The sequence below is a fragment of the Tenrec ecaudatus genome, chromosome 1 (genome assembly GCF_050624435.1).
Source record: "Tenrec ecaudatus isolate mTenEca1 chromosome 1, mTenEca1.hap1, whole genome shotgun sequence".
Classification (NCBI taxonomy): Eukaryota; Metazoa; Chordata; class Mammalia; order Afrosoricida; family Tenrecidae; genus Tenrec; species Tenrec ecaudatus.
In genome coordinates, this window is record NC_134530.1 from 198,291,421 (window position 1) to 198,319,343 (window position 27,923).

Consider the following 27,923-nt stretch of genomic DNA (forward strand, 5'->3'; position numbering starts at 1 on the left):
CCGCGGGCGCGCGGCGGGAGGCGGAACCCGGGCGCGCTCGCCGCTGCTTCTGGCCGGGCGCGGGCGGCGCTACACCGGGCACGCGGCGCAGCGGGGAATGGAGGAGCGCGGCGGTGCCGAGCCGACCCCGGGCTGCAGCGGCCTGGGCCCGGGCGCTGGACGCGGCGGCGACTTGTGGGCGCCGGGGGACGCCTGGATGGGCAGCCACCCTAAGGTCAGGAGGCGCCGGCCGCAGCCGCACCCCCCTCGGGCCCCGCCGGCCGACTTCCTGCGGGGCGGGGCCGCCGGACCGCTTCCCGCTCACCTGGTCGTGGAGGCGGCTTCCACCCTCGCGCGGCCGCGCTCCCCACCCCTTCACCCGAGCGCTTCCTCCATGGAAGGCCGAGCGCCAGGCGCTGCCGCTGCCTCGGGAGCAGTGGCGGTCGGGACCCGGGGTCTCGCCGTCCGTCGCTGTGGGCGCGCTCTCATCTAAGCCGGCCGTCCGAGGCGGCGTGGGGGTCCCGGACGGGGCCCAGGGCCGATGGTCCTGCAGCCGCCCACACGTTTAAGGCTCAGAGGAGGGCAGTCCTGTTTGTGCAGAAGCTGGGATTCCAAATTAGGCGGAATGTTTGGAAAGTTGGAATAGGTTCTAACCCAAGCATGTTGTGGACTCAGTGCGATGGAGATCTGGGGAAAAGGAGTAAGGCAAAGATAATCATCCAAAAGCAGGGAAGAAAAGCAAAACATCGAAGTTAAGGTCGAAACCCCCCTTTACGTGTTCTTTTTTCCCCCCTCCCCTTGCACTGTCCCCTTCACAAAAGGTAAGCAAAACAATAGCGTAGGTATTCGGTGCCTTCAAAAAGGGAACAGTGTCTTGGTGGTTATAGTCAGACTGCCTGGATTGGAATCCTGCTTTTGTTACTAGCTTATTGATTTGGATCAAGTTAATGTCATTTTGCCTCAGTTTTGTCATCTATAAAATGGGGATAATAATAGTTCTTATCTCATGGGATTGTTATAGAATTAAAGAAATGAGTCTCTATAAGGTACAAAAATGGAACAAAACACTGTACAGACTTCTTCTATACCATCGTCATGATTGGAGCCATAAAGCTTTCATTGGCAGATTCAAAAGGAAACGAACAAGCCTTTCTTCCTAGTCTGCCTTAGTCTGGAAGCTCCACTGCCAACTTGGATCATAACAGAAAGGAGTCCCATTCCATGCTGGAAGATTAGGTTAGAAGAGGTTAAACAAGCCCACTGTCAATAAGTCCTTTCTGACTTCAAGCAACCCTTTAGGACAGAGTATACTGTTCCTTTCACCTGCAGAGCAGCTGGTGGGTTTGAACTGCTGACCTTGTAATTTAGCAGCCCAATGCTTAATCTACTGTGCCACCAGGGAATGCAGTGACCACAGATTAAAAAGTGGACTTTAGCGATCATGAAGATGGTACAGTACTGGACAAAGTTTCATTCTGTTACATAGAAAGTTGCCCAGAGAACCAACTTCAAGTCACAATTCCTGCTTTTGTCAGGAATTCTCCCATTGTGCAAATCATGCCCAAGCCCTTTAAGGGTTATCTTGCATCTTACCTCCCCGCTGAAGCTGACACTATTCAAGCAACTAAAATAGAGCTGCGCTGACTTGATGTGTCATGTTTTCTATTTGATTTTTAATGAGTCTCTTATTTGGCTTTTAATCAGTTACTGTTAGAAATTATTTGCTTAGCATTTACAAGTATGCATGTGTTTACTGTAATAATTGCAAATTCGTTGGAGACCAAGTTCCTAGTCCTATATTGCTTTGTAACTGTTGTGACTCTCATACCTGAGATAAAGTTGTATAGAATATCTATCTATATATATGAGGGGGTACCCCAAAGCACCCCTATTTTTCCTTCCCCAAAGCTATGATTTAAATTTTTTGACAAAACATCCTTATCACCTTCAGAGTACTCTCCATTACACTTAATGCATTTGTCAAATCTGTGATTCTATTCTTGGAAACATTTTTTAAACTCATGTGTTTGGATGGCTCCCCTCATTTTTTTCTTCACCTCTTCTACATTGTCAAATCACTGTCCTTTCATGTCCCTCTTCATTCCAGAAACAAATCAAACAGAGTGAGGTAAGCTGAGGAAGGTGCACGGGTGCAAGAGAGGCATGCTGTTTTGTTTTTTGTTTTTAAAAGGCGTCCCTGGCGGGCCTGGGGGCAGGGTCAGGGAAAGGGTCTCTGCGTGGGCATAGACGTGCTGCGGCCAAGACTTGGCCTTGGCCTTCCTGGAAGGCCTGGGAGGAGCCGGTCCAGCCTGTACCACTCACTGCCTCTTATCTCCCTTGAAGCTGAGAACGAGCCGGGGCCTAGGCATACTGTTTTCTGCCCCAAACGGGCACACTGAAATGGCTATGTGAGTAGGTACATTGTGGTGGCAAAACCAGTCTCCCATCTGCAACAAATCAGGCCTTTTTGTCCCACACTATTAATGCAATCTTTTCAAAACCTAGGAAGCTTTTAACTAGGAAGCTTGATTAACAGGCTAACCTGGTGGAATGAACTCCAAATACACTAACCCCTCACATCAAAACAAAACCAGTAAGCATCGTCTTGATCTTTGATTTCACTTCATTTTTGGGGGGCAAGGTGATGATGGGCATCTTTGATGGCATCTTCCAGCGACTTGAATGATGTTTGGTTTTGAGCTTTTAAGGATAGCACCAGGTCTCATCACCAGTAATGACCTTGGGAAAAGTCTGGGTTGCTTCGGAGCTGTTCCTTCAAAGCCCAGCGTGTTTACAGTCAGCCCTCTTTTTCCTGGGCAGCCAGAACCCGAGGCACAAGTTTCACAGTGACCCCTCCCATTCTCCAATCTTCCCTTAAAACTTGCTAAATTGAGCTCCAAGATAGTCTAGATAGCTCCCCCATCTCTTCAACAGTCCTTCCTTGGTCTTTGAGCACAAATGCAGGAAATGTTGATGTTCCCACCTTTTTGGGAAGTTGGCAAATGTCCAGAACGATGTTTGTCATCAATCAACATTTAACCTTTTTGGAAAGAAGAAAACCACTTGTACACTTGAGTTTTCCCCATAGCCCTGTCCTTGTAATCTGTGTTCAAAATCACAACAGTTTCTGCGGCATTTTTCCTGAGCAGGAAGCGAAATTTCACAGCCACACACTCTTCTCTTCAATCGCCTATCACATAAAAAAGAGGTTCAAGTGCTTTTACAAAAAAAAAAAAAAAAGTTACCCTCACCGGAGAGAACCTTCCCTGGAAATGCCTCTGGGTGTACTAATTCAGAGGGAGTGTCACGATGCCCCCCTAGCGGGAAAAATGCGCACTACAACTCCTCAAGGGTTCCTGAGAAGGGAGGGTGGGTGGAGGTGTTGGGGAAAGAAATGGGGAGCTACTGTTGGGCTCAAGTGGGAAGAGAATGCTTTGAAAATGATGATGGCAGCATATGTGCAAACGTGCTTGACACAATGGATGAATGTTTGGGTTGTGATCAGAGATGTAAGAGCCGCCAATAAAAGAATTTAATAAATAAATTATAAAAAAGCATCCAATAGAGCTTTTTTTCAGTTTTGGGGGTACCCCTAATATACATGTGCTTTCCGGGTCATCATGAATCAAAATTTCACTTCCTGGGGTTTGGTTTTTATAACATAAGTTCATTGAAATGAAAGAAAAAATTTAAAAGATCCTTTCTTCTCTGACACTTATATTTTGATTTTCAGTATTTAGAGATGATGGAATTAGACATAGGAGACGCTACCCACGTTTACATAGCATTCTTGGTTTACCTGGATCTCATGGAGAGTAAGTTGTCTGTTCATATTTTAATTGGGGCATGCATGGGGATAGGGGAGATGAGGCTTTCTGCTCGCATACAGAGTTCCAGTCTCAGAAACTCACCGGGCGCTATGCCTCATAACCAACCTGACAGCAGTGAATTTGCTTTTTGGAGTTTATAGCATTGGTCACATTGTCATCCCTTGTTTATGCATTTATTTTTGATTTTATAAATTAATTTTGTACGTTCTTTCATTTGTATAGGGAATTAACATGATTATAATAATGAGAAAATATATCATTATGCATGTTATTTACTCAGCTGAGGTCTGTAGAAGTTGGAGATAATGATCTTTAATTTTTGATAAATACTGCTGTCTGTTCAATGATATTTTTCAGGTAAGAGTTGGCATGAAGTCAACTGTGTGGGCTTACCAGAACTCCAACTCATCTGCCTTGTTGGTACTGAGATAGAAGGTGAAGGCTCACAGACTATAGTGCCCACACCCATCAGTGCCTCCCTCAGCCACAACAGGTAAGCAGGTGCTTGTTTTCCTGAACGCATTCCATGAGCGGTGGTAGTATCATGTGTCTAAGGAATTTGGGACATAGAGATCATAGTGTCATTCCTAATTACTTGAGAAATGAATTTAACGCTGGGCGTGGTGGCTGTTGACTGAGAAGTGGGAGGTCTGAGTCCATCAGAAATGGCCCGGCAGTCTGAGGAATCAGCCACGAAAAACTCCATGCACAATGTTCTCTGTCAGCCATGGAAAACTCCGTGCACGATGTTCTCTGACTGATGAGTCTGGGGCTGCTCCATGGCAACTGCTTCTGCTTTTTAAAGTTCTGCTCACGCCCTGGTGGCGGAGTGTGTTAGGTGCTGGGCAGCTAACCACAGGCTTAGCCATTGTAACCGACCAGCCCCTGGGTGGGGGAAGCCTGCCGGCTTCTACTCCTCTAAAGATTCACAACTTCAGAAGCCCAGCGGGAAGTTCTGCTCTTTTCAGACTTTGTTGCTGTCGCTCATTTGTTTGGGCAGCCATGTAGTACTCCATGGTTTGCTTGTGCCACAGATTGTTTATCTTGATGGTGGAGTTAGTGCTACTGTTCAACTTTAGGGATAGCTTTAGACTATTTTTCTAAGTGGTTGCTTTAATTTACATTTTTATCAGCAATATAATTGAGATCCTTTGGAAACATGTCACCTCCCACATTTGGTATTGTCTGATTTATTCATGTATTAATTTATAATGAGGTGGCAGTCTGCTTGTAAATATTTACAACCTGGGAAATCCTTTGGGGCATTTCTCAGTTTTTTAGGATCACTGTGAGTTGAAATTGATTCAAATTTAAATATACATTATCATCACATTTTAAATTTGCAAATTTGGTTTTAAATTTGCACTTTGTCAATGGCGTAAAGCATTGTTTTATGTACTCATTTGCCACCTGTATTGTTTATTTAGTCAAGTATACATACAAATCATTTAGCCATGCTTTAAAACTTGGGTTGCTTTATGTTGTGTTGTGAGTTGTGTTGATTAGTTATTCTAGAGACAATTCCTTTATCAAATATGGTTTTTTGAAAATATTTTCTTCCAGTTTGTGACATGCCTTTTCACTTACTTAGCAATTTCTTTAAGAGAGTAGATACTTTAAATTTTGATTGAAGTCAGTTTTATCGATTATAAAATCTATTGTGGTTTTTGTATTCTATGTAAGAAATATTTATTTGCTTAACCCAAAGTCACGCAGATTTCCGAAGTTTTATAGTTTCAGGTTTCACTTTTATTCATTTTGAATTAGTTTTTATATATTGCATGAGATAAGGGGTCAAGGTCAATTTACTTGGCAAACCAAAATCAGATTCATTGCATTGAGTCAGTTTTGACTCAAAGTGACTCCACAGGCCAGGGTAGAACTGTCCTTGTAGGTTTCTGAGGCTGCGGAGTGGCTGGTAGTTTCGAACTACCGCCTTGCCATTAGCAGCCCAACTTGAACCACTGTGCCACCAGGGCTCCGGATTCACTTGGCAAACGCATATACCTTGTTCCAGTAGCATTTACTAAAAAGACTATCTCCATCTAATTACTATGGCAACAGTGTCGAAAATATACTGACCATATTGTGTTGGTTTATTCCTGGGCTCTCTCGACTGTACTGTTGATCCATATGTCTGTCCTTCTGTCAGAAGTACACTATTTAGGTTACTGTATCTTTATAGACAGACTTGAACAACAGGCAGTATAAGTCTTAAAACTTTGTTCTTTTTGAAAGTTGTTTTCAACTATTCTAGGTAACTCTATATATAACATTTAAAAATCAGCTTGGTGATTCTCAGAAAAAGTTTGCTGAGATTTTGATTGGAATGGCACTGAATCTACGAATCCATTTGAAGCGGATTTTAGTAGTGTGTCTCCTGATTCATTAATATGCATATAAATTCTACTTAGGTAATTCTTTCATTGCTCTGAAAACAATTTCATCCTATAAATTATATATGCATTTTGTTAGATTTATTCCTAAATATTTGTTATGATACTCCTGTAGAAGGATCTTTACATTTCAAATTCAATATGATCATTACTAGTGTTTTGGAAACCACTGTTGGCTCATCCAGCTTGCATTCTGCTAACCTTGCTAAGTTAACTGATGACTTCTTGAAGTGTCTTGTAGTCTTTGGTATCTTCTATGTGGATGATTATGGTATCTGCCAGTAAAGGCAGTTTTAATTCTTTCTCAGTTGGTCTTTTCTCTGGCCATATTGCACTGGCTGTGACCACCAGTTTAAGGTTAAACAGAAGCTGTGAGAGCAGAACCCTTGCTGTGGTCCCAGGCATAGAGAGAAACCGTCTTTAGCCATTACTATGATGTTAGCTGTAGTTTTTGCTAGTTTTTATCAGGCTGAGGAAATTCCCTTTTATTTCTAGTTTGTGGAGAATTTTTGTTATGAATGGATGCTGTAGTTTGTTCAATGTTAACTCACACTGTTGATGCCATCTGTTTTATAATCTTAAAATGTTTATTTGTTGACTTATTTTTATTTTCAAATGTCTGTTAAGCTGTCATTCCTGAGATAAACCCTATTCCATCATAAGTCATTGTTTGCTAATATTTAATAAAGATTTTCATATACTGTTCTTAAAGGATTTTATTCTGTAGCTTTTTAATTATGCCTTTGCCTGGTTTTGTGTTAATGAGCTAGCAGTTCTTGCCTCTTCTTTAATTTTCTGGAAGAGTTTTTATAAAATTTGAATTATATTTTCTTTTTTAAAAAACATTTTATTGGGAGCTTATAAAACTCTTATTACAATCCATACATATATCCATTGTTTCAAGCACATTTGTACATTTGTTGCCATCATCATTTTCAAAACATTTTCTTTCTACATGAGCCCTTGGTATCAGCTTCTCATTTTTTCTGCTCCCTCCCCTACCTTTCCTCCTTCATGAACCCTTAATAATTAAAGTTTATTATTATTTTTTTATCTCTTGCAATGTCCGATGTCTCCCTTTACTCTATTGTCTGTTGTCCATCCCCCTGTGAGGGGGTTATAGGTAGGTCATTGTGATTGGTTTCCTTTCTCCCCCACCTTCCCCTTACCTTCCTGGTATGGTGACTCTCAGTATTGGTCCTGAGGAGTTTATCTGTCCTGTATTCCCTGTGTGTCCAGCTCTTATCTGTACTCATGTACATGCTCTGGTCTAGCCAGATTGGTAAGGTAGAATTAGGGTCATGATATTGGGGGTGGATAGCATTAACAAATAAGAGGAAAGCTGTATGTTTCCTTGGTTCTGTACTGCACTCTGACTGGCCCGTCTTCTCCCCACGACCCTTCTGTAAGGGGATGTCCAATTGCCTACAGATTGGCTTTGGGCTTCCACGCCGTACTCCCCCCCTCCCCCATTCACATTATGCTGTTTTGCTCTGGGTCTTTGATGCCTGATACCTGATCCCATTGACACCTCATGCTCACAGAGTGGTATGCTTCTTCCATGTGAGCTTTGTTGTTTCTCAACTAGATGACTGCTTATTTATCTTCAAGCCTTTAAGACCCCAACGCTATATCTTTTAATAGCCAGGCACCATCAGCTTTCTTCACCACATATGCTTATGTACCCGCTTTGTCTTCCGTGATCATGTCGCTAAATGTGATCATCATGGAATGCCAGTTAAATAGAACAAAGTGTTCTTGCATTGAGCGAGTATTTGAAAGGAGGCCCAATGTCCACCTACTTCCTTAATGCTAAACCTACAAATATATATGTTCATAGATCTATTTCCCCATCATATATAAATATATTTACATATGTGCATGCCTATATTTAGATCTCTATAAATGCACTTTGCCTCCTAGTTCTTTGCTCTATTTCCTTTTACTTTTCTCTTGTCCCACTGCCATGCTCAGCCTTCATTTGGGTTTCAGTAATTCCTCTCAGCAACATTGCCCTTGATCAAGCCCTACCAGATCTTCTATACTCCTCACCATCGATTTTCAGTCACTTGTTGTTTCCTTGTCCCTGGGTTTGTTAATAGCCACTTCTTCCCGCCATATAAATGACCATTGTAGACTGTGCTGCTCAGCTGCGCGTGTGCGTGTGTGTGTCCACTTGTGCTCTGCATTCCTCAAAATCTTCAGATAGCACTTCACTAAAAGGAAAGCTAGGTTGCATGAAAAGTTGAGAATAAGGGGACACATGACAACTTTATGGGGGTGCAATTATCTGTTACTTAAAGTGGGTGTAGAGCATCTTCAACCTAATACGGTCTATTCCTTAGCACAGTCCTGTCGGAGTCCCCATGTTTAGGAGTGTTTTGTTTTGAATGTTGGGCCAAATAACTCTTCCCTTTACACAGTTGCCTACAGTGCAGCTAGGCATTTTCCTAGTGACAGCAGTTAATGCTTCTCGTAGCATAGAGAATCATTAAAAAAGCTATCAGCTACTTGCCTATCGACTGGTAGAGTGTCCTGTGTGAGGAGACCTCAAAATGTGTGTGGAAAAATGGAATTAAATGACAATGGAATGTGTTCACAAACTTTTTGAAACTCCCTCATCGTTGTATGGCTTAGTCCTTCCATCTGTCTTCATGCCGTTTATGGCTTTTGACTTCTTAACCAGTCAGCACTGTAGGCACTGTTCAGTGTTATATCCATGTGCATTTCTGAGGGTATCTGTAAAATTTTTAAATGAAATTTAACTTACTTTTGTAGGAGATTTTGTTTACATAGGTTCTGGCGAGAGTGCAGACACATTCCATTACAAGGTGAATGTGTATTTGAATGGCAATGAGTGAATGCATTACTTTGAGCGAAAGTACAGTTTGTGACCAGTCTTTCCTCTGCAGCAGTTATCCATAATATATGGTCGTAGTTAAACACGTTGTCACATGTTTCAGGTGTCAGAAGGTCTTAGGTATACTAGCCCCTTGTGAAAGCATTGATTTGTTGGTAATTGCTGATCTACAGTAGGAGCATAAAGTTGGTCAGATGCCCATTTCTGATACCTGGAGGGAAACTTGTACTGATGGAATATTAAGTGATTAATTCTTAAAGGGAAGGGTATATCTTCTTCACGCTTCTGAAATTTCTTAAAGCTAACATAAAATAGTTTTAGTTTATGTTATAAAATACCATACTAAAACTTGTATCTAGATAGTGACATTGATATGTTGAGTATTATAGATTGCTTCTTGCTCCAGTACATTTAAGGAATCCATGTAGCCAGTCTGGTAAATGACCAGAAATACAAGTTGCTTTCTCAACTCTAGCAATAGCATAAAAGCATAGTCTTATCTCTACAAAGGTCAAGATATCTAATACTCTAAAAGTGAGACAGACAGAGGAATACCAACTAAAGTCAAGACCTGTCTTTTTCAGTGCCAACGTGTCAAATGAAGTCAAAACGTTTGTTCAGGGAGCTTTACTTGCTTCCCTTTGGGCTATCTAGCCATTGATATTTATTGAGTACCCTAAAAAGAAGAAATATATTACCCCAAAGTTAGCATAGTAATATCACAGGTTTCTGTAATAGAATTAATAATAATTTTATAATAGCTGCAAATAAGTAAATACCTTAAGTGACTTATACAGAACTCATAGTAAGTTATGAAGATAAAAACATATGTATTTTAACAGCCAGTGGTTTTCAGTAGACTTAGTGTTGGCACCCAATTTCCATGCTAGTGTTGCCAGTAGGACATGAGCGCTAGGATGGAAAACTTGAGCTTAGTTGCTGTATTGTAAGCTTATCCATGTTAATGTATACATATTTTCTTTAAAAATACTGAGCCAACTATTTTGTACAATTATAAAAATCAAGGAACTTATGGAATAAATCCCTGGGCCTGAGGGATCAGGACCATCCTCTTGGGGGATACCGAGGTAAACTGGCATAATATAGTTCACAAAGACCATGACTATATCCTACTTCAGTGAGTAGAACTACAGGGGTCGTACAAGCTTCTGAGCAGCCATTTCACTTATTGGCCTCGCCCATCAAGAACAAGGAACGGTGAGGGATACTGAAAGACATGGGAGTAATTCGTTCAAGAGACTAATGAAACACGTGAATCTTAGCCCATATAGCCTTGAGACCAGAGCTAGAAAGCGCCTAGCTATTCTACCAACTACTCTGAAGAAGATCACACTGGAAGGTCCTGGAGAGAGTGGGAGAAAATGTGATTGAGAACCCCCAATCACTTACTGTCTAGGGGGATCCCCAAAGCTAGTATAACCCTAGTCACTCAGATCTGGAAGTGAACTCACCCCACTTAACCATTTAAGATCAACCAGGCAGCCTTTCCCCAGCGGCAAAGCTCAGAGGTTAGGCCAGAGGAACAGAAGCAGGACAGGGAGAGAGATGTAGGAGAAGTGAGGATGCATTGTTGCAGTGGAATAGTTGAAATAAAATAGTGAATGTAAAACGGATGGTTGCCTTTGCCCAATCCACAGTAAAACGTTTTAAAATAAATAAAGCTAGGAAAAGCAGTCCCCCACATGCTGGCGGGTGGGTGGGGCAGGGAAGCCTAGCTAACCTAAGGGTTTGTTTTGTTTTTAGGTTATCTGTTCATCTCTCTTGTTACCAAGAGGATTGTGGTTTCTTGCTTGATAGCGGCAGTAAATCATTCATTCCTCTGAACTGACTAAGTTATAAATGGAACTTCTTAAACCACCTGCATCTCCTCAGGAGAAAGACTGGGCTTTCTACTCCTGTAAGCAGGCTACATCTCGGAAACCCACAGGGGTCATTCTGAGTCAGCCCGGCCTGGATGGCAGTGAGTTTAGTTTGGCTTTGGAGCCCGAAGAACAGTAGATGGAAGGATGAAAACTTGCCCATAACTATTTTACCCCTCGAGTCCCACACATTAGTGCTATTTATTTCTGGTTACTGTGGCTCACATGCAACCATTTTATCTGATCTGAGAGAAAATTGTTCCACATAATCTCTTTTCTTGGCACCTTCCAATCTGAATATGGCTCTAGAACTTTGGGAAATGTCTTCACATTACATATACTGAATTTCCCATCTACGAATTCAGCCCCTAGGGTCCCTGGTAGTGTAGTGGGGTAGTCTGCATTGGACTGTTAACCACAAGGTCTGCAGTTCCAACCAGTCAACTGCTGTGGGGGAAGGAGGGAGCTTTCTACTCCCCTGAAGATAAACAGTCTCGGAGACCCAAATGGGCAGTTCTGCCTTGCCCTGTCGGGTGGCTACGGCTAGGAGTTGGCACCAACTCAATGATGGTGAGTGTGGTCTCTGAAGAATTCAGCTGCCACATGGGAAAAAAGTCAAAACCCTTTTGACAAGATTCTTGTAAAAATAATGACATTGATGTCCTAAGAAAAGTAAAAATCCAGTATTCATCAGAAATGTGTCAGAGCCACAGATTCTTAGCCAGTGTTTTCTTTAAGAGATTAAATCAAGTCATATCAAACCTTTTTCAGGAGGAGTTATTCCTAATTTATTAGTATTTAAAGCCCACAAGTAGTCCTTTTTCTGTTGTGAAGGATGTGTTTAGTTTAAAAATATTTTGTTATCTATGTATGTGTTATCACAGCAGTAACACATATGAATAAAAAAGGACCAAATGTTTGTTTTTAAAATCACTGCATCTATGCTTTTGTGGGAAGGAAAGAATCATATCCATGCAGATTGAGATGTGTAAAGAAAATTGAAATTTTAGTTCTTACAGGGAAATAATATATTCTTCAGTAAAAATGTAATTAATGTGTAGAATTATAAATTTTCTTTAAACATTCATGAATGTAAGTGACTACAAATATAGTTACAGACTATCTAGAGCAGTAATTCCCAGCCTGTGGGTTGTGACCCCCTTTGGGGGGTCGAACAACCCTTTCACAGTGGTCGCCTTATTCATCACAGTAGCAAAATCACAGTGATGAAGTAGCAACGAAAATCATTTTATGGTTGGGGGGTCACTACAACATGAGGAACTGTATTAAAGGGCCACGGCATGAGGAAGGTTGAGAACCACTGCTCTAGAGGCAAAATGGAAGCATGGAAACATTCTCGAATATTTTCCGGGTTGCTCCTTCATGTTGTGTGAGGCTCCGTGGGATACAAAGCAGCAGGGATCTTGCTCTCAGTGCTGACCCATCGTCCAGGGGCTGAAGCAGACTGACATTGACATGCCATGTGCTAAATGTCGGGAGCGTACAGGATACTGAGCAGGAATACAGAGAGGAGATTCAAGCTGGCCTAGGGGCAGAGAGTCTGAGGAAGACTCCTGGAAGTTACGTCGTTTGAAATATGTGTAGGCATTTAATGTGGAACAAGCATGGGAAGGACTGCATCTGGCGAAGTCATACCACAGTGAAACTTTGAAGAGCCAGAGGGAGTGCTGCCTGCACTCGGGTGAGCTCAGAAGACCATTGCAACTTGGCCCAGGTAGGAGGCACTGTGCTGGCAGGGGCAGTGGTAGACAGTTGACCAAGATGATGAAGACTGGGAGTGCACCGTCTCCAATAGATGTGAAGGTAGAAACCCACTTTGCCTGCAGTAAGCTGGTCGTTCCAGCAGGCGGTGAGAGAGACTGAGGGTAATGTGTGTGTAGGCGAGAGAGTGGGGCAAGGGCGGAGCCGAAGTGTGGGTCAGAAACAGAAGCTGGCAAGGAATTCAAAAGCGAGAGAAAGTAAGTCAAGAGGTTTGTCTGTAGAGACTTTTAAAATAATACCTTAATGACTGTAAGGATGTGTTAGAAGCAAACTGGCAAGAGTTTCCAGAAAGTCGAGTGCCTGCAATATCCACCAGCTTGCAAGCTTTGTCACCCCACCTCCACCTTTCCACGGTCAGTGGAATCGCCGTTGGTGCCAAGTCTGAGAAAGCACTCTGCTGGGACCATGACTAGCCTGCCTCTTGTGGGTGAATTCCTTCACATCCGCAGTCTCCCCTCCTCCTGTTGTCCTTAGTATTCTTTCCCCTGTCGCTTGGGAAAGGGACTACATTAATGGTGGCTTTTTGGTTACCAGACTAATCGAAGTCCTTCCCTACACCATTTATAAGCTTTAGACCTGAAGTGATACATGTTTTCTAACATGTGTGCTCCATGACCATCTCCCTGTAATTGAAAACATTTCCCCTTTCAAGAAGGATGTTTATTCTCGTTGGCAAATTCATTGAGTGACCCTGATTTTATTTGAAAGGAGCCCTGGTGGTGCCATGAGTTAGGCTGCTAGCTACAGCTTCTCGGTGCTTCAGAGAGTAGCGAGATGCGCTCTGCTCCTGGAGAGATTTTCCGTCTCCGAAACCCTGTAGAGAGCCTCTCTGAGTTGGAATTGACTCGATGGCAGTGGATTTATTTTATTTAAGGCCTGAAGTCTATTAGCGGGGTAAAATGATGTGTCATTTTGTTTCTCTGGGTATCAGGAGATGTGTCCTTACACTGCCTCTGTGGAAAATCTCTCTCCTTAGTGCAACCTCCAGTTTCTGGCAGCTTCTTTGACCTGACCCAGTGTTTTTCTCTCTTCCTCTCAGAAAGGCAGCTTGCAGTTTATTTGCGCAGAAGGACTTCCCACTGGGCTGAATAGACAAAGAAGCATTTGATTGTTCAGGAGATTCCCTTGGGATTTCAGCTGCCTTAAGTTTGCAGTAGCCAGGCATTTGCATGATTCCCAAGGGAGTGGTCTGTTATCCCTGAGACTTTTCTTCAGACTGAGCCTGTGGCTGAATAAGGCTTCTTCTGTGGCTGGGACACTTTGGTGTGCTGCTCCAGTCTCTGTTCTAATACACGTTCCAGGTTAGAGGCCAAGGAGTTTATCTCTGTTCCGGAGAAGGCCACCGCATGACCCAGGTCGGCCACACCGAGGAGGACAGGCGGCGACATATCTGTGTGGATTGAAATGGATAGGGCTTCCCACCCAGAACACCTTGCTCTCATTGCAGCACCATTTGCAGTGAAAAGTCAGGTTTCCTCCAACTTTCTTGCACTTTGTGTACATCTCCAGAGATGAATTAATTTCTGTTATAGGATCGTTATAGAAAAATTAATGCCAAGATTGATGGAAGGTATTTAAATAGCTTAGTCGAAAGACATTAGTTTTCAATTATATTACCTGTGTGTTTGCCTCAGGATTATTTCCAAATTAGCCACATCTAGATTTAGAATCAGCCGATTTACTGTGCCCATCTCTCTCTATGAGTAGCTCTGAGAAAGGGAAACCTGCTATAAATGTCACATTTTCTGACTGTGGATCAATAAGGATTGTGACTCAGAATTTAGGTGGAGAATTTCTCTTGAGCTACAACTAACTCAAACCTGAATTTCTTGTATTGATAATTCAGTTTCTGGTCCTGCATGGATTTGTGTGAGACTTGCATACGCTCTGTTCCCCTTTGAGAGGAGTTTCTGTGACTCATGCTGGGAGTCAGGGTCCAGCTGTGCTCCGTTGTTCTCAGGCTGTTTGTTTTTGGAATCCGATCACCGGGCCTTTCTTCTGAGGGGTCTTTGGGTGGCCTGGATCCTCCCACCGTTCAGATCGCAGCTGAACACTTGTGGACTGTTTGTAGTACCCAGGGACTCCATTTGAATGATACGGAATTGGATCGTCTGCTATCTTGTTTCAGATTTGTATGATGACCAGCTGTATAGGATTTTTTCCACAGGGCTGAGCCTTAGAAAGTTTCATATACACACACATATATGTATGGACTTTGTTCTGTGTTTCTGAATTAAGATTTTCAAACTAAGAATGCTAGACGTTAAATGAGATTATAGTAATCTGATGTTCTTATTGTTTTCTGAAACTTAACAGCCATATGCTATTTCCTAGATAGAACTTCAGAGCCTCTTAATAGTTTATATGAACTATATGTTACATTAGTATGAACTACCTTATTTTAGATTTCTGCAATGAATGTGTTCGTGTTATTTTCCCAAAGAATTGAGCTTTTAAGGCATATATAATATATATAAGTTAGTAGTAATAATAGTCATAATAGATTGAGAAAATACAATCTATTGGCCTGAAGGCAAATTAAGAGTTTGGTGAGATATCCTATAAAGAACACAAACAAGAAAGATCTTCAATGGGGGAGATGATAATATTCCTTTAAGTAGACATGAAAATAGACTGGAGGAGATCCTGAACTGGAGTCTTTGTAAGATTTTCCAGGTGATTTTAGGTAACAGAGTGATAAACTATTTTATTCAGTTATTACTGGGAGGATTCATTGGTAGTTTTCCTCCATGTACTCACCAAGGAGGATAAACAAGAGCTCAGAGATGGGAACTTCCACTTCAGTTTTGACAGTGACTTCCCTCAGCCCTGAAGACAAAACCCCCTTTACAACTCAGAGCTGGTTTCCAAATGTTATGGTTTCCTGTATGGGTGTTTGGGGTAAGTCTGAAATGTTTTGGTGTTTGTACCAGGCAGAGAACCCTGAGAATATGCATCAGTTTGGAACAGAAAAAGAAGATGGATGAAATGGAAATTTCTGCCCTAAATTTCAACGTGTTGGAAAGAATTGCCTTAGGGGGGAAAATCTGTATCTATCTATCTATCCATCTTTCTATCTATCTATCTATCTATCTATCTATCTATCTATCTATCTATCTAATCTATTCTATCTATCTAATCTATCTATCTAATCCTATATCCCTCCTTCCCTCCTGCCCCAGGATATAGAGGTAAATAGATATAGAGGTAAATGGACGTGCCTTCTGAGTCTCGAGAAGTGGAGAACATGTGTACGCAGTCTTTGTAGTTTGAGTTCTTGTGTGCTTTCCCTTTCTAGTCTGCGTTCCACACTCGGCCAGTGAGAGAAGTGTCGCACCCACTTTTCCCTTGAATGCATCGCAGTGGCTTTGGATATTACTAGCGAGTAACTGTGATGCCAGTGCCTGCGGGCAGAGAGGTTTAGAGAATTTAAAATCTCTGTCGATTCAAGCTCTGGATCTTCTTTCTATCTCTTTAGGAAAAAAAATAGTTCGAGATGGAGAGTTGACAATAGTTTCTTCCCCCCTACCACTGTTCAGACTGTGGTTTATTACTTTTGAAGAAGGAAATAGTTAAAACAAAAAATCTGCCTTCAGGAAGTTATTGAAGAAGGTTATCTTTTCTTGAGGATGTCACTTCCTCTCCAGGCGGATACAGTTTCTGGTTGCTTCATCTGAATACCTCTCTTTACAGTAAATCTCTGTTATGTCACGTAGCTTGACCCAGATGGAAGTGTATATTTTTAAGGACTACCAGTCCGTTTCGGGGATCCATGCTCGCTGCTTTCGTAAATGGTATGGAGCATTTTCTGTCCTTCTACTGTGGGTGCTCTCTGCGCTAGCATATCTGCGTTAATGCTAACTTTTTACTTATAGCCACGTGTGACCGGACAAATACAAATATGATGTCCCCATTTTCAAGGTCACAGATTTGGTATAAGTACTATGTAATCGTACTTGTGTTTTACAACTGTTGGAGTGCAAAACCCTTTTGTCTGTGCTACCTAGTTTGATACTTCCAGTAAACCTGTGTGTTCACATGGAGGCTTCCTGTTTTCACAGTGATTAACATGTACCATTTTAACCTGTTTTAAGTGTTTAATTTGTTGACATGAATGATATTCACCATGTTATGCAACCATTATTACTTTCTATTTCCATTTTTCATAACCCTTAGAACAGAAGCCTGACACCCTTAAGGAACAGCTCCCTATTTCCTCCGTCTTTCAGCTCCGAGTAACTGCGAGTGAATTTTGGCCTCGATGCAATTGGAGTTCATTTTCATAGATGGTGCAGTGGTGCGGACCCACCTGTACTTTGTTGAATGTGGAGATCAAGATGTAGCACACTTTATTACAGAGACTGTCCTTTCCTTCACTGAATGGAATGGACAGCCTTGTTGAAAATCAGTTGACTATAGATGACTATAGGGTTTGTAAACTCTCAATCCTGATCCACTCATCTATATGTGTACCTTGATATCAGTACCAGACTATTTTGATTACTGTAGCTTTCATGGGATATTTGCGTCTTCTTACCTGTTTTTCAAGATTGCTTTGCCTCTTTGGGACCCCATGCAATTCCATATAAATTTGAAAATTGACTTAAAAATATTTCTGCAAGGAAGGCTGTAGGAATTTTGAGGGGAGTGGCATTAAATCTGTAGATTGTTTTGGGCAGTATTGACAGCATGATCTAAGCAACATACATTCTCCTAATCAATGGACATGGAGTACCCTCCCATTTCTTTAGATGTTGTTTAGTTTCTTTCAAGGATCCCCAGTGGTACAATGGTTAAGCACTGTGCCTAATGGCAAGGTCAGTGGTTTGAACCCACCTATGTGACATAACAGAGATGTGGCAGTGTGCTTCTTCAATAAAGAAAATCCTACAGGAACCAAAGGAGGCAGATTATGAATTTTAGTGTTTTCAACAGCACTGGCTTTTTCATTTCTTTTTGCAATGTTTTATAGTTTTTAATGTACAAGTCTTTTATCTTCCTGATTAAATGCATTCTTAAGTATTTTACTTTTTTACATGCTATTATAAGTGGATTTTTTTCTTCTTAATTTCCTTTCCAGATTGTTCATTGTTTCCATATAGAAACCCAGCTGATCATGTTAACCTTGCGCTCTGCCACTGTTCTGTGAATTTATCATCTTTAACAGCTGTCTGTGTATGTCAGGTCATGTCATCTGTGAATGTGAGGGAGCACACTTATATGCCCATTCTCTCCAGGATTAATGATAGGCCTTTATGAGCTGAAATGCTAGCTCGGCAGCTTTGTACAACTGGTGTCTAGCTAACCAGCTGTCGCTCTGGCTGTGGCAGTCCAGTGGTGGAATTCTACCTTCCTTACGTGTGGGAGCCTGGGTTTGAGTCCCAGCTACTCGACAGGACAACCGCCGTCCTCCTGTCAGTGAGGGCCGTGTGCTGCTGCGGGCTGCTCAGTATGAAACGGAGCTTCCAGAATAAGACAGACGACAGACGAGGAGGAAAGGCATAAGGGGCCCTGGTGGCGTAGTGGTTACTAGTTGGTCTTTGAGTCTACAAACTGTTACAGACTCGGACACTCACAGGGCAGTTCTACCCTGCCCTATGGGTTTGCTGTGAGTCTGCACCCACTCGATGTCAGTGAGGAAGAGAGGCGGTCCTACTCCCTCTACACATTGCAATAGTTCAGCCCTCAACCAGCCGCAAGGTCACTACAGAGGCAGAGCTGTGTTGTCATGGGGTACTGTGAGTTCTACCGAGAGCTATCAGCTTTCAACCAGCCGCAAGGTCACTACAGAGGCAGAGCTGTGTTGTCATGGGGTACTGTGAGTTCTACCGAGAGCTATCAGCTTTCAACCAGCCGCAAGGTCACTACAGAGGCAGAGCTGTGTTGTCATGGGGTACTGTGAGTTCTACCGAGAGCTATCAGCTTTCAACCAGCCGCAAGGTCACTACAGAGGCAGAGCTGTGTTGTCATGGGGTACTGTGAGTTCTACCGAGAGCTATCAGCTTTCAACCAGCCGCAAGGTCACTACAGAGGCAGAGCTGTGTTGTCATGGGGTACTGTGAGTTCTACCAAGAGCTATCAGCTTTCAACCAGCCGCAAGGTCACTACAGAGGCAGAGCTGTGTTGTCATGGGGTACCGTGAGTTCTACCAAGAGCTATCAGCTTTCAACCAGCCGCAAGGTCACTACAGAGGCAGAGCTGTGTTGTCATGGGGTACTGTGAGTTCTACCGAGAGCTAGAACTCTTCTAGAAGCTTACTGCTGTTTTAAATTACTCTTAAAATCTAGTCTTTATGACAGATAAAAAGTATGATAATTGTGATAATATTTCTCTGCAGAGATTTTTTCCATTTAGACTATATTAGCTATTCTATAGCTAATAGACTAGGTAAAGAGGGACCACAGAATTTTCATTTGAGATTGCGAAGTGGAGACCTAAAAGGAGAAATAACCTTTCATTAAGGAGAATATACTTGTAATTTGTTTGTGTATTCTGTTGTAGAATGTTAATATGCTCGCAAATTCCCCCCCTCCCACCATTTCTGGAGAGAATTGGTTGACTTAATGAAAAACCAACCAACCAACACCAAAAAAACTGATCATTGTTTTATGTTTTTAAGAAATACCTTTTTTTTTTTTTTTTTAAACATTTTATTAGGGGCTCATACAACACTTATCACAATCCATACATATACATACATCAATTGTATAAAGCACATCTGTACATATTTTGCCCTAATCTTTTTCTTTTTTTTTTTTTTCTTTTACATTTTATTAGGGACTCCAACAACTCTTACCACAATCCATACATATACATACATCAATTGTACAAAGCACACCCATACACTCCCTGTCCCAATCACTCTCAAGGCATTTGCTCTTCACCTAAGCCCCTTGCATCAGGTCCTCCTTTTTTTCCCCCCTCCCTCCCTTTTCCCCCCTCCCACATATGCCCTTGGTAATTTATACCTCGTTATTTTGTCATATCTTGCCCTATTCGGGGTCTCCCTTCCCCCCTTCTCTGCTGTCCCTCTCCCAGGGAAGAGGTCACATGTGGCTCCTTGTAATCAGTTTCCCCTTTCCAACCCACTCACCCTCCACTCTCCCAGCATCGTCCCTCACTCCCTTGGTCCTGGAGGTATCATCCACCCTGGATTCCCTGTATCTCCAACCCTCCTATGTACCAGTGTACAGCCTCTGTCCTATCCAGCCCTGCAAGGTAGAATTCGGATCATGGTAGTTGGGGGGAGGAAGCATCCAGGATCTGGGGGAAAGCTGTGTTCTTCATCGATACTACCTCACACCCTAATTAACCCATCTCCTCTCCTAAGCCCCTCTATGAGGGGATCTCCATTGGCTGACACTTGGGCCTTGGGTCTCCACTCTGCACTTCCCCCTTCATTTAATATAATATATATATACACATACATATATACATATACACATAAATACACATACATACACACACTTATATATTTTTTTTTTGCATGATGCCTTATATCTGGTCCCTTGGGCACCTCGTGATCGCACTGGCCGGTGTGCTTCTTCCATGTGGGCTTATTTGTTTCTGAGCGAGATGGCCGCTTGTTCACCTTCAAGCCTTTAAGACCCCAGACACTATCTCTTTTGATAGCCGGGCACCATCAGCTTTCTTCACCACATTTGCTTATGCACCCATTTGTCTTCAGCGATCCTATCATTGGAGGTGTGCAGTCAATGATATGATTTTTTGTTCTTTGATGCCTGGTAACTGATCCCTTTGGGACCACTCGATCACACAGGCTGGTGTGTTCTTCCATGTGGACTTTGTTGCTTCTGAGCTAGATGGCCGCTTGTTTATCTTCAAGCCTTTAAGACCCCAGTCACTATCTCTTTTGATAGCCGGGCACCATCAGCTTTCTTCACCACATTTACTTGTTCACCCATGTAGGCTCCAGCTGTTGTGTCGGGAGAGTGAGCATCATAGAGTTCCAATTTAATAAAAGAAGGTATTCATGCATAGAGGGAGTGTTTGAGTAGAGGCCCAAGGTCCTTCCGCCACCTTAATACTTGATCTATAAATATAGACACAAAGATCTATTTCCCCAACCTCCTATATATATTTGCATGTACATGTCTTTGTCTAGACCTCCATGAATGCCCTTTGACTCCTAGCTCTTTCCTCCATCTCCCTTGACCCTCCTCCTGCCCTACTACCATGCTTCATTGCCACCTGGGCTAGAGTATACCTCTTCTCTAATCAACCTTACCCTTGATCATTTCCCACCAGGCCTGCCACTCCCCCTTCTCTACCCTTTGGGGTCCCATGTTTTTCCCTTGTCCCTGGGTTTGTTAACACCACTTCCTTACCCCCCCTACCCCCCACCCCAAGTCCCCCCGGAACTGTCGGTCCCGTTGTTTTTCCTCCCGATAGTTCATCCAGCCTGTCCTATTCAGACAGACCTGTGGAGTCACTAACATGCACGAAAACTAGACAGAGGAACACAAAGCAACAGTATATAACCGGACAACAAAACAACCAAAACAAACCACTGAAAAAGAACAGAACAAAACAGTTCACAAGAGAAAAGCTTGTAGTTAGTTCAGGGATCTTTGCTGGCCCTTAGGAGCGTTTTCCAGTCCAGTCTGTTGGGGCACCACGCCCTGGCCCCAAAGTCCACTTTCAGCATTCCCTGGGGACCTTGCCACTCCATTCCCTTGCTGTTCCGCTGCACTCCCCCAGTGCATTGCCTCGGTGTGGTGGGATCAGGTCAGGTGCAATTCCCACACTGTGTCTCCGGTGCTGTCCCCTGTATCGCCCTTAGTCACTGAGGGGCATCATGTCTCATAGTAGGGCCAGCCATGTTGTTCTCTCTGTGGACTGGCTGCTCTACTCAGGAACATCATCATCACGGCCTGGTGGGCCAGGCTGTGCTCCACTCTCTCCTCCTGCCCCTTCATCTGCTCCCGTGTGCTCTGGTCAAATATGACCATCTCCCATAGCTGCAGGGTCAATGTCGTCCTTTGGAACAAGTTCTTTTCGGGGGAGGGGCAGGAGAAATACCTTTTTAAGAAAGTTCCTCTGGAGGTTGTATTTTGCTGAATTATTGAACCCAGCGGGATCGAGTAAGTAATAAGGATTTTAGTTTGTGGTAAATTAAGATTAATAGTGCTTTGCAGACCAACCTGTTGGGCTTGGTTTGTTATTTTCCACAGCAGGAAAGCTGAAGTCCAGTTATTTACTATGCTGTTTGTTAGTGTGCTAGTTGTTTAGTGAACAGAAAGCGGCAGCTATATGTAGGCAGATAATCGTGCAGCTCGATTTTATTAGCCCCCAATGAAAGAACTGTACAGCAACAGTGCAAAGGCTGGGGAAATATTGTCAACTTAATGGAATTTTAGCCATTAAAATTCAAAGTATAAAGACTATAGGGGAAATGTTTATTGTAGTTTATTAAAAACAAACAAAAAGCCAGACAACCAAATTGTGACCCACATATTTAATATACCAAGTTGGTAAGTTGGAAATGAATACCAAGGATCCCTAGCAGTTTAGATGTACTAAACACCATTGCCATAGTATTACACAAATAAGTATTTTTAAATTAAATAACATCAGTTTTATTATTTATTTTTAAAACATTTTATTAGGGACTCATCCATACATACATCAATTGTATAAAGCACATCTGTACATTCTTTGCCCTAATCATTTTCAAAGCATTTGCTCTCCACTTAAACCCTTTGCATCAGGTCCTCTTTTTTTCCCCTCCCTCTGCGATTCCCCCTCCCTCATGATCCCTTGATAATTTATAAATTATTATTTTGTCATATCTTGCCCTGTCCGGTGTTTCCCTTCACCCATTTTTCTGTTATCCATCCCCCAGGGAAGAGGTCACATCAAATAAGTATTTTTATATAGATTAATATTTATACATTGTCTCTTCCCCCAAAGAGGTATTTTTATACTATTGATAGGCTATTGTGTTTACATGTTGCTATTTTTAAAAAATCATCTCAATTCAGAAAACAGTTCATACGACAGGGAGTGGTGTGACTGGCAAAAAATACAAGATGAACATGATTTGCTTAAAAATAGGATAGTGTCTCTTGAATACCAAGTGTAAATTCATGAGCTGTTTGATTCTTTTAGTGGTGATGATCAAGAGATGTGGGGCGGGGGGACAGAAAGTCAGTGGATAGCCCTGCACTATGGATTGAATTGTATCCCTCTAAATATGCAGTAAGTCTTGGCCACTGATTGCTGGTGCTGGTGAGTAAACAGTGGGCTACTAGCTTCAAAGCCACGGGTTCCCAGCCATCAGCCACCCTGTGGGAGAAAGATGGGGCTACTTGCTTCAGTAAAGAGTTACAGCCTCAGAAACCCCATATAGAGAGAGGCACTGTGAGTCGAGTTAATTTCATGGCAATAGATTTGGCTTTGGTTGCATACCTATAAATAGGTAAAAAAAAGCTTGGTAATATGGTTTCCTGTATTATGTTAATTATGAGTCCCTTTTGGGCTATCTGAACAATCGATGGACACAAAGCACACAGGAGGGAGAGGAAGAGACATGCATTACGGAGAGCTCCGTCTGCGGCTTGCTGGAAGCTGAAATCAACAAAGGACTGCCTTGGAGGATCACGCCCTAGCTTTGTGCTTTTAGCCTATTGGACTGTAAGAAAATAACTTCATGTCCTTTAAAGGCCCCATTCCTGTCACTTGGATTATGGCAGCCCTAAGCAAGCCATCCTTAGTGCAGGACTGTGTGGAGAAGAGCCTTCCGAGGCTTATGCGGCCAGCAGAATGGATACAGTGCCCTTTGGCTTCCTAGGGCCGCTGTAGCCTTACCACAGAGGAGGGGATTGCACCAATGCACTTTTATTCTCTCCTGGTTCTGGAGGCCCGAAATCTGTTATCAAGCAGCTTTCCTTCTGGCGGTTCTCAGGGGAAGTCTGTCCCGTGCTTCTGCTCCTTCTCGGAAAGCCTATGGGGCAGATGAGCACTGCCCTTGGCTTCCCATAACAGCGCGTCTACGCACGGCAGTAGACAGCCTCATCTTTGTGCTTGGGAGTGGCAGGTGATCTCACACTTCTGACTGCGGCGACAGCCCAACTTGCAACCTACTGTGCCACCAGGGCTCCTCCTAGCTGCTGACATTCTGGTGGCTACGTGGTTGGTAGGTCTGTCACGTCAAGTCTGTGCGTCCAACCTCACATGGGCTCCCCTTCTGAGTCTTACATCGTCTTTCTGTTATAAAAACACTTGTCATTGGATTTAGGATCCTCCCTAAATCCAAGTTGACCTCATCTTAATATCCTTAATGTTTTACATCTTCAAAGACCCTGTTTCCAAGAAGGTCACATTCACAGGTGCCACCATCACTTGCCTGTCAGTTTGTCACGCTGTGCTGGCTTACCTGTTGCTGCAATCCTGGAGGCGGGGCCAGTGTTTTTCCCATGTGCGAGCAGTCACCCCTGGCGGACAGGTTTTAGCTGAGGTTCCAGACTAAGACAGCCTAGGAAGACGGGGCTGGTGCTCTAATTCTAAAAACTGACCAGAGAAATCTATGAATAGCAGCAGGACATTCTCTCATAGAGAGCCAGAAGATGAGCCTCTCAGATTGGATGGCACCCAAAATCCGACAGGGAACAAGCTGCCTTAGAGAGTCAGCATTACTGCATGATGGAGTGAAGTTTTCAGGACTTCCATTTGCTGTTGTGGCCTGACGTAAAATGAGAATAAAGAGCGGCACACATCCATTAATAATCAGAATGTGCAATAGCTGAAGTATAAATCTTGGAAAATTAGAGGTTGCCAAAGTGACATGGAGTACATGAAGATCAATATCTTAGTCATTACTGAGCTGGAATGGTCTGGTATTAGCTATTTTGAATTGGCCGATCATATGGTCTACTATGCAGGGAATGGAAAATCAAAAAACCTTCCAAGACCTGGTCTGAACGATAAACACTGCTCTTGACAATATGACTTCCTTGTAGGTCCCTGTTTTGTGACTTACAAGGAAAGATTAGTTATTTCAACTACTATGTAGACTTATGTACCAACTCATATGCTAAATCTGAATAGATTGAAGGTTTCTTCCAACTTCTTCAGTCTGAGACTGACCAAGCATGCCCCATCCAGATGCGTGGGTAATGATGGCGATGAGAACGTAAAAGCTGGAGAGCAAGCAGGGTCAGTGGTTGGAAGTAGAGCGCTGGTGACGAAATAGCACTGGAGATCAAATGATGCAGTTTTGCAGTCATTGGCTTCCTCGTTGCAAATGTCTTCTTTCAACAACATAAACGGTGCCTGTACAGCCAGCATACAGACACAGGGATCAAGTCAGCTACAGCTTTGGAAAGAACAGATGGATTCGCTCATTCTTGGTCAGAATATGGCCGGGGACTGACTGTAGAACAGACCGTCCGCTGCTACAAGTTCACGCGGGAGCTGGAGAAAATGAAAACAAGTCCCCGAGAACGAAAACTCCGGACTCACTGCCTTGAGTTGCTTCGGAACCATAGTGACCGACCGGCCAGCAGATTTTAGAGATCACCCATTCATCAGTTTGGCACATTGAATGCTGGAGGCTGGAAATTGGATGCATTGTGGCATGACATCAAGGAATTCACGAAGCAAACGAAGGTCCTTCAAACTAGGTACAAAGGAAAAGACCAAATGGATGTCAGAAGAGACTTTAAAACTTGATCTTCAGTGTCAGATACCTAAATCCAGGTGAGGCAGTGCTGAAATAAAGGAGCTGAACAGAGGCTTCAAAGGGTCAGTGAAAGGCGAAAGGCCATCAACGAGAAGGACTGACTCAGAGGCTGTAATAGTGAGCGCAGGCATAACAGCAATTGTGAGGCGTTGGACGCTTCTCTATTCTGTTACACAGAAGGTGGGCATCGTCAGTCTGCGCCGACTCCCCAACACCTAACAATCACACAGGTACCACAGATTAGGAGTTGGATATATATATATTTTTTGGAAACTAATATTCAACTCAGTACAAATGTAATTGCTCACCTTCCACATTTTACAGTCTTTGCCTTTATCATTAACGGAATAATTCTGTGAATCCTAAATATATTGTACATTTATTTTCAGGATAAGGGAGATCTTAAAGGCATCTCGAAAATTGCAAAGTGACCCGGATTTGCCGACGTCCTTTACTTTGGCCATAGTGGACTGGGATTCCACGATAGTCTACTACAAGCTCACGGATGGCTTCATGCTGCCAGACCCGCAGGTTGGTTTGAGGCCCCTAAGACAGCGGGGTAAAGTACGAGATGATTGAAGTGTGGCTCAAACTACTTTAGCAATGTGAAGAAATTTAAGGGGAAAAAAGCTTCATTTTTTTTTTTGCTTCATTTTTATACCTTAGAAAACTGGCTGTATTTAACTCAAAGTAATATGTTCCTAGTTATTTATGAAACAGTAACTTGATTCTACTACTCTGTTGAGAAATTCATCCTTTCCCAGAGTATTTAATGTCACCAGTTATGTAATGAGTAACTTGGGTAGCAGTTTATCGTTTTAAGTTAAAGGACACTTCTTAAAGAAATGCTAAGTTGCTTAACAATCTGACAAGTGTATTTTAACAAAGGTACATTCTGATCTTTTAAAAAATTTTATGTTCTAGAATATTTCACTTAGAAGATGACAGCTCTATTTCCTGATGGTTGCTTTGTTCATACAAGACTGGATTTGAGACCTACCAGCTTCATCTCAGAAAGGGACTTGATTTAACTGGTTTGTTTTCCAGAGGTTTTCTTCCCGAAGAATAAGCGTTTCCAGACAGAAAATAAGACAACAGCTTTATAATGTTCTTATCTGGAGAGAGTTTAATTACAGCATCATTACAGATGTAGACAGACATATGCCAACGATGTGTTGAGAATACTCAGCACTGCCTCTCTTGTTCGGTGACACTGTTGTTAGCTTCTTATTGAGTCAGCCATCACTTTCCTTTACTCGGCCCCCCACATAATGTTAACCCTAAAGCTAGCCTGGAGTGGCATTTCACATCCACTTTGCCTCTTAGAGAGTTTTAATGAATAACTTACATAGCAGATAAAGATTAATTGAAGCTTTAAGCGGAAGGACACTTAAATAAAATGCTTCTTAAATGAAATACTAAGTTACTTAACAATTTGACAAGTACATTTTAATAAAAATTTGTTACCGTTATTATGCAGTGCATAGTAGAAAGTACAAGGCTTCTTTTCATTGGCTTTTATATCCCAATCACTCGTATTCTCACTTTTGTTGACTTGCAGTCCAGCAGAGAATAGTGGCCAGAGAAGTAAAGGCTTTCCTCTTCATTCTGACGCACCATCGCTGATGCACCACACAGAGAACCCTGTGAGAGATGCGCTTTCATTAGCTGGATCCCCTTCGATTTTCATGAATCTCCTCCAGCTTCTTGTCCAGAGCACGGAAAGCTCTCTGCACAGAGCTTCCGGTAGCATGACTTGTAACGCCCCACATGATCAACCACTTGAAAATCTGGGGACAGGATCAACAACTTTTTTTTTGGTAAAAGGTCAGATGGTAAAACTTAGCCAGTTTGCAAGCCATGTAGTAACTGTCACAATTGCTCAGCTCTTTGTGGTGTGAAGGCGGCACAGACAATGTGTCAACAAAGTGCGCATGTCTTTTCCAGTTAAACTGTTTATAAGCACGCAGCCATCATTTGCCAAACCTTGCTCTAAGGGCAAGGGCCAGCCTTTTTTTTCTTTTAATCTTAAGTAGAACCAGGTCGTAAATAGTTTAGGTTTTGTAAGCTTTACACAGACTATTTTACTTTATCTTTACAACCCCTTAAAAATGCAAAATTTGTACTTCATTTGGACACTATATGAAAAAAATTCTAGACCAAATTTAGTTCATTTGGTAATCCCTAGTCTAGTGAAGTAGTTTTTTTAAACACACACACACATATATATATAATGGCACATTAATTAAAAATTAGTAAAATATATGAATATTATAAAAATATAAATTGTTAGTGAAAACTGGAGGTACAAAAGCACATGAATAGGCATGATTATGGCTGTAAATAATATACCAAGCATAAAATTTACAAATGGCAAAGTAAGCCATATTGCTAACTGATAGAGTAGGATGGGTGACTGACTTTTCCCAATATCTTAGTTTTTCTTTCCATGATTTGTATTACTTTTATAATAAAAACATTTTAAGATTTAAA

The 27,923-nt window shown here is 42.4% G+C and overlaps 1 protein-coding gene across 1 annotated transcript; it reads left to right on the forward strand.

Moving 5' to 3' along the window:
- Positions 1-27,923, forward strand: TSEN15 (tRNA splicing endonuclease subunit 15). The gene is made up of 5 exons (XM_075528289.1): positions 1-214; positions 3,713-3,794; positions 4,167-4,302; positions 25,820-25,961; positions 26,355-27,923. The coding sequence occupies exons 1-5, from the start codon at positions 98-100 to the stop codon at positions 26,373-26,375; spliced, it is 498 nt and encodes a 165-aa protein (XP_075384404.1). The 5' UTR covers positions 1-97; the 3' UTR covers positions 26,376-27,923.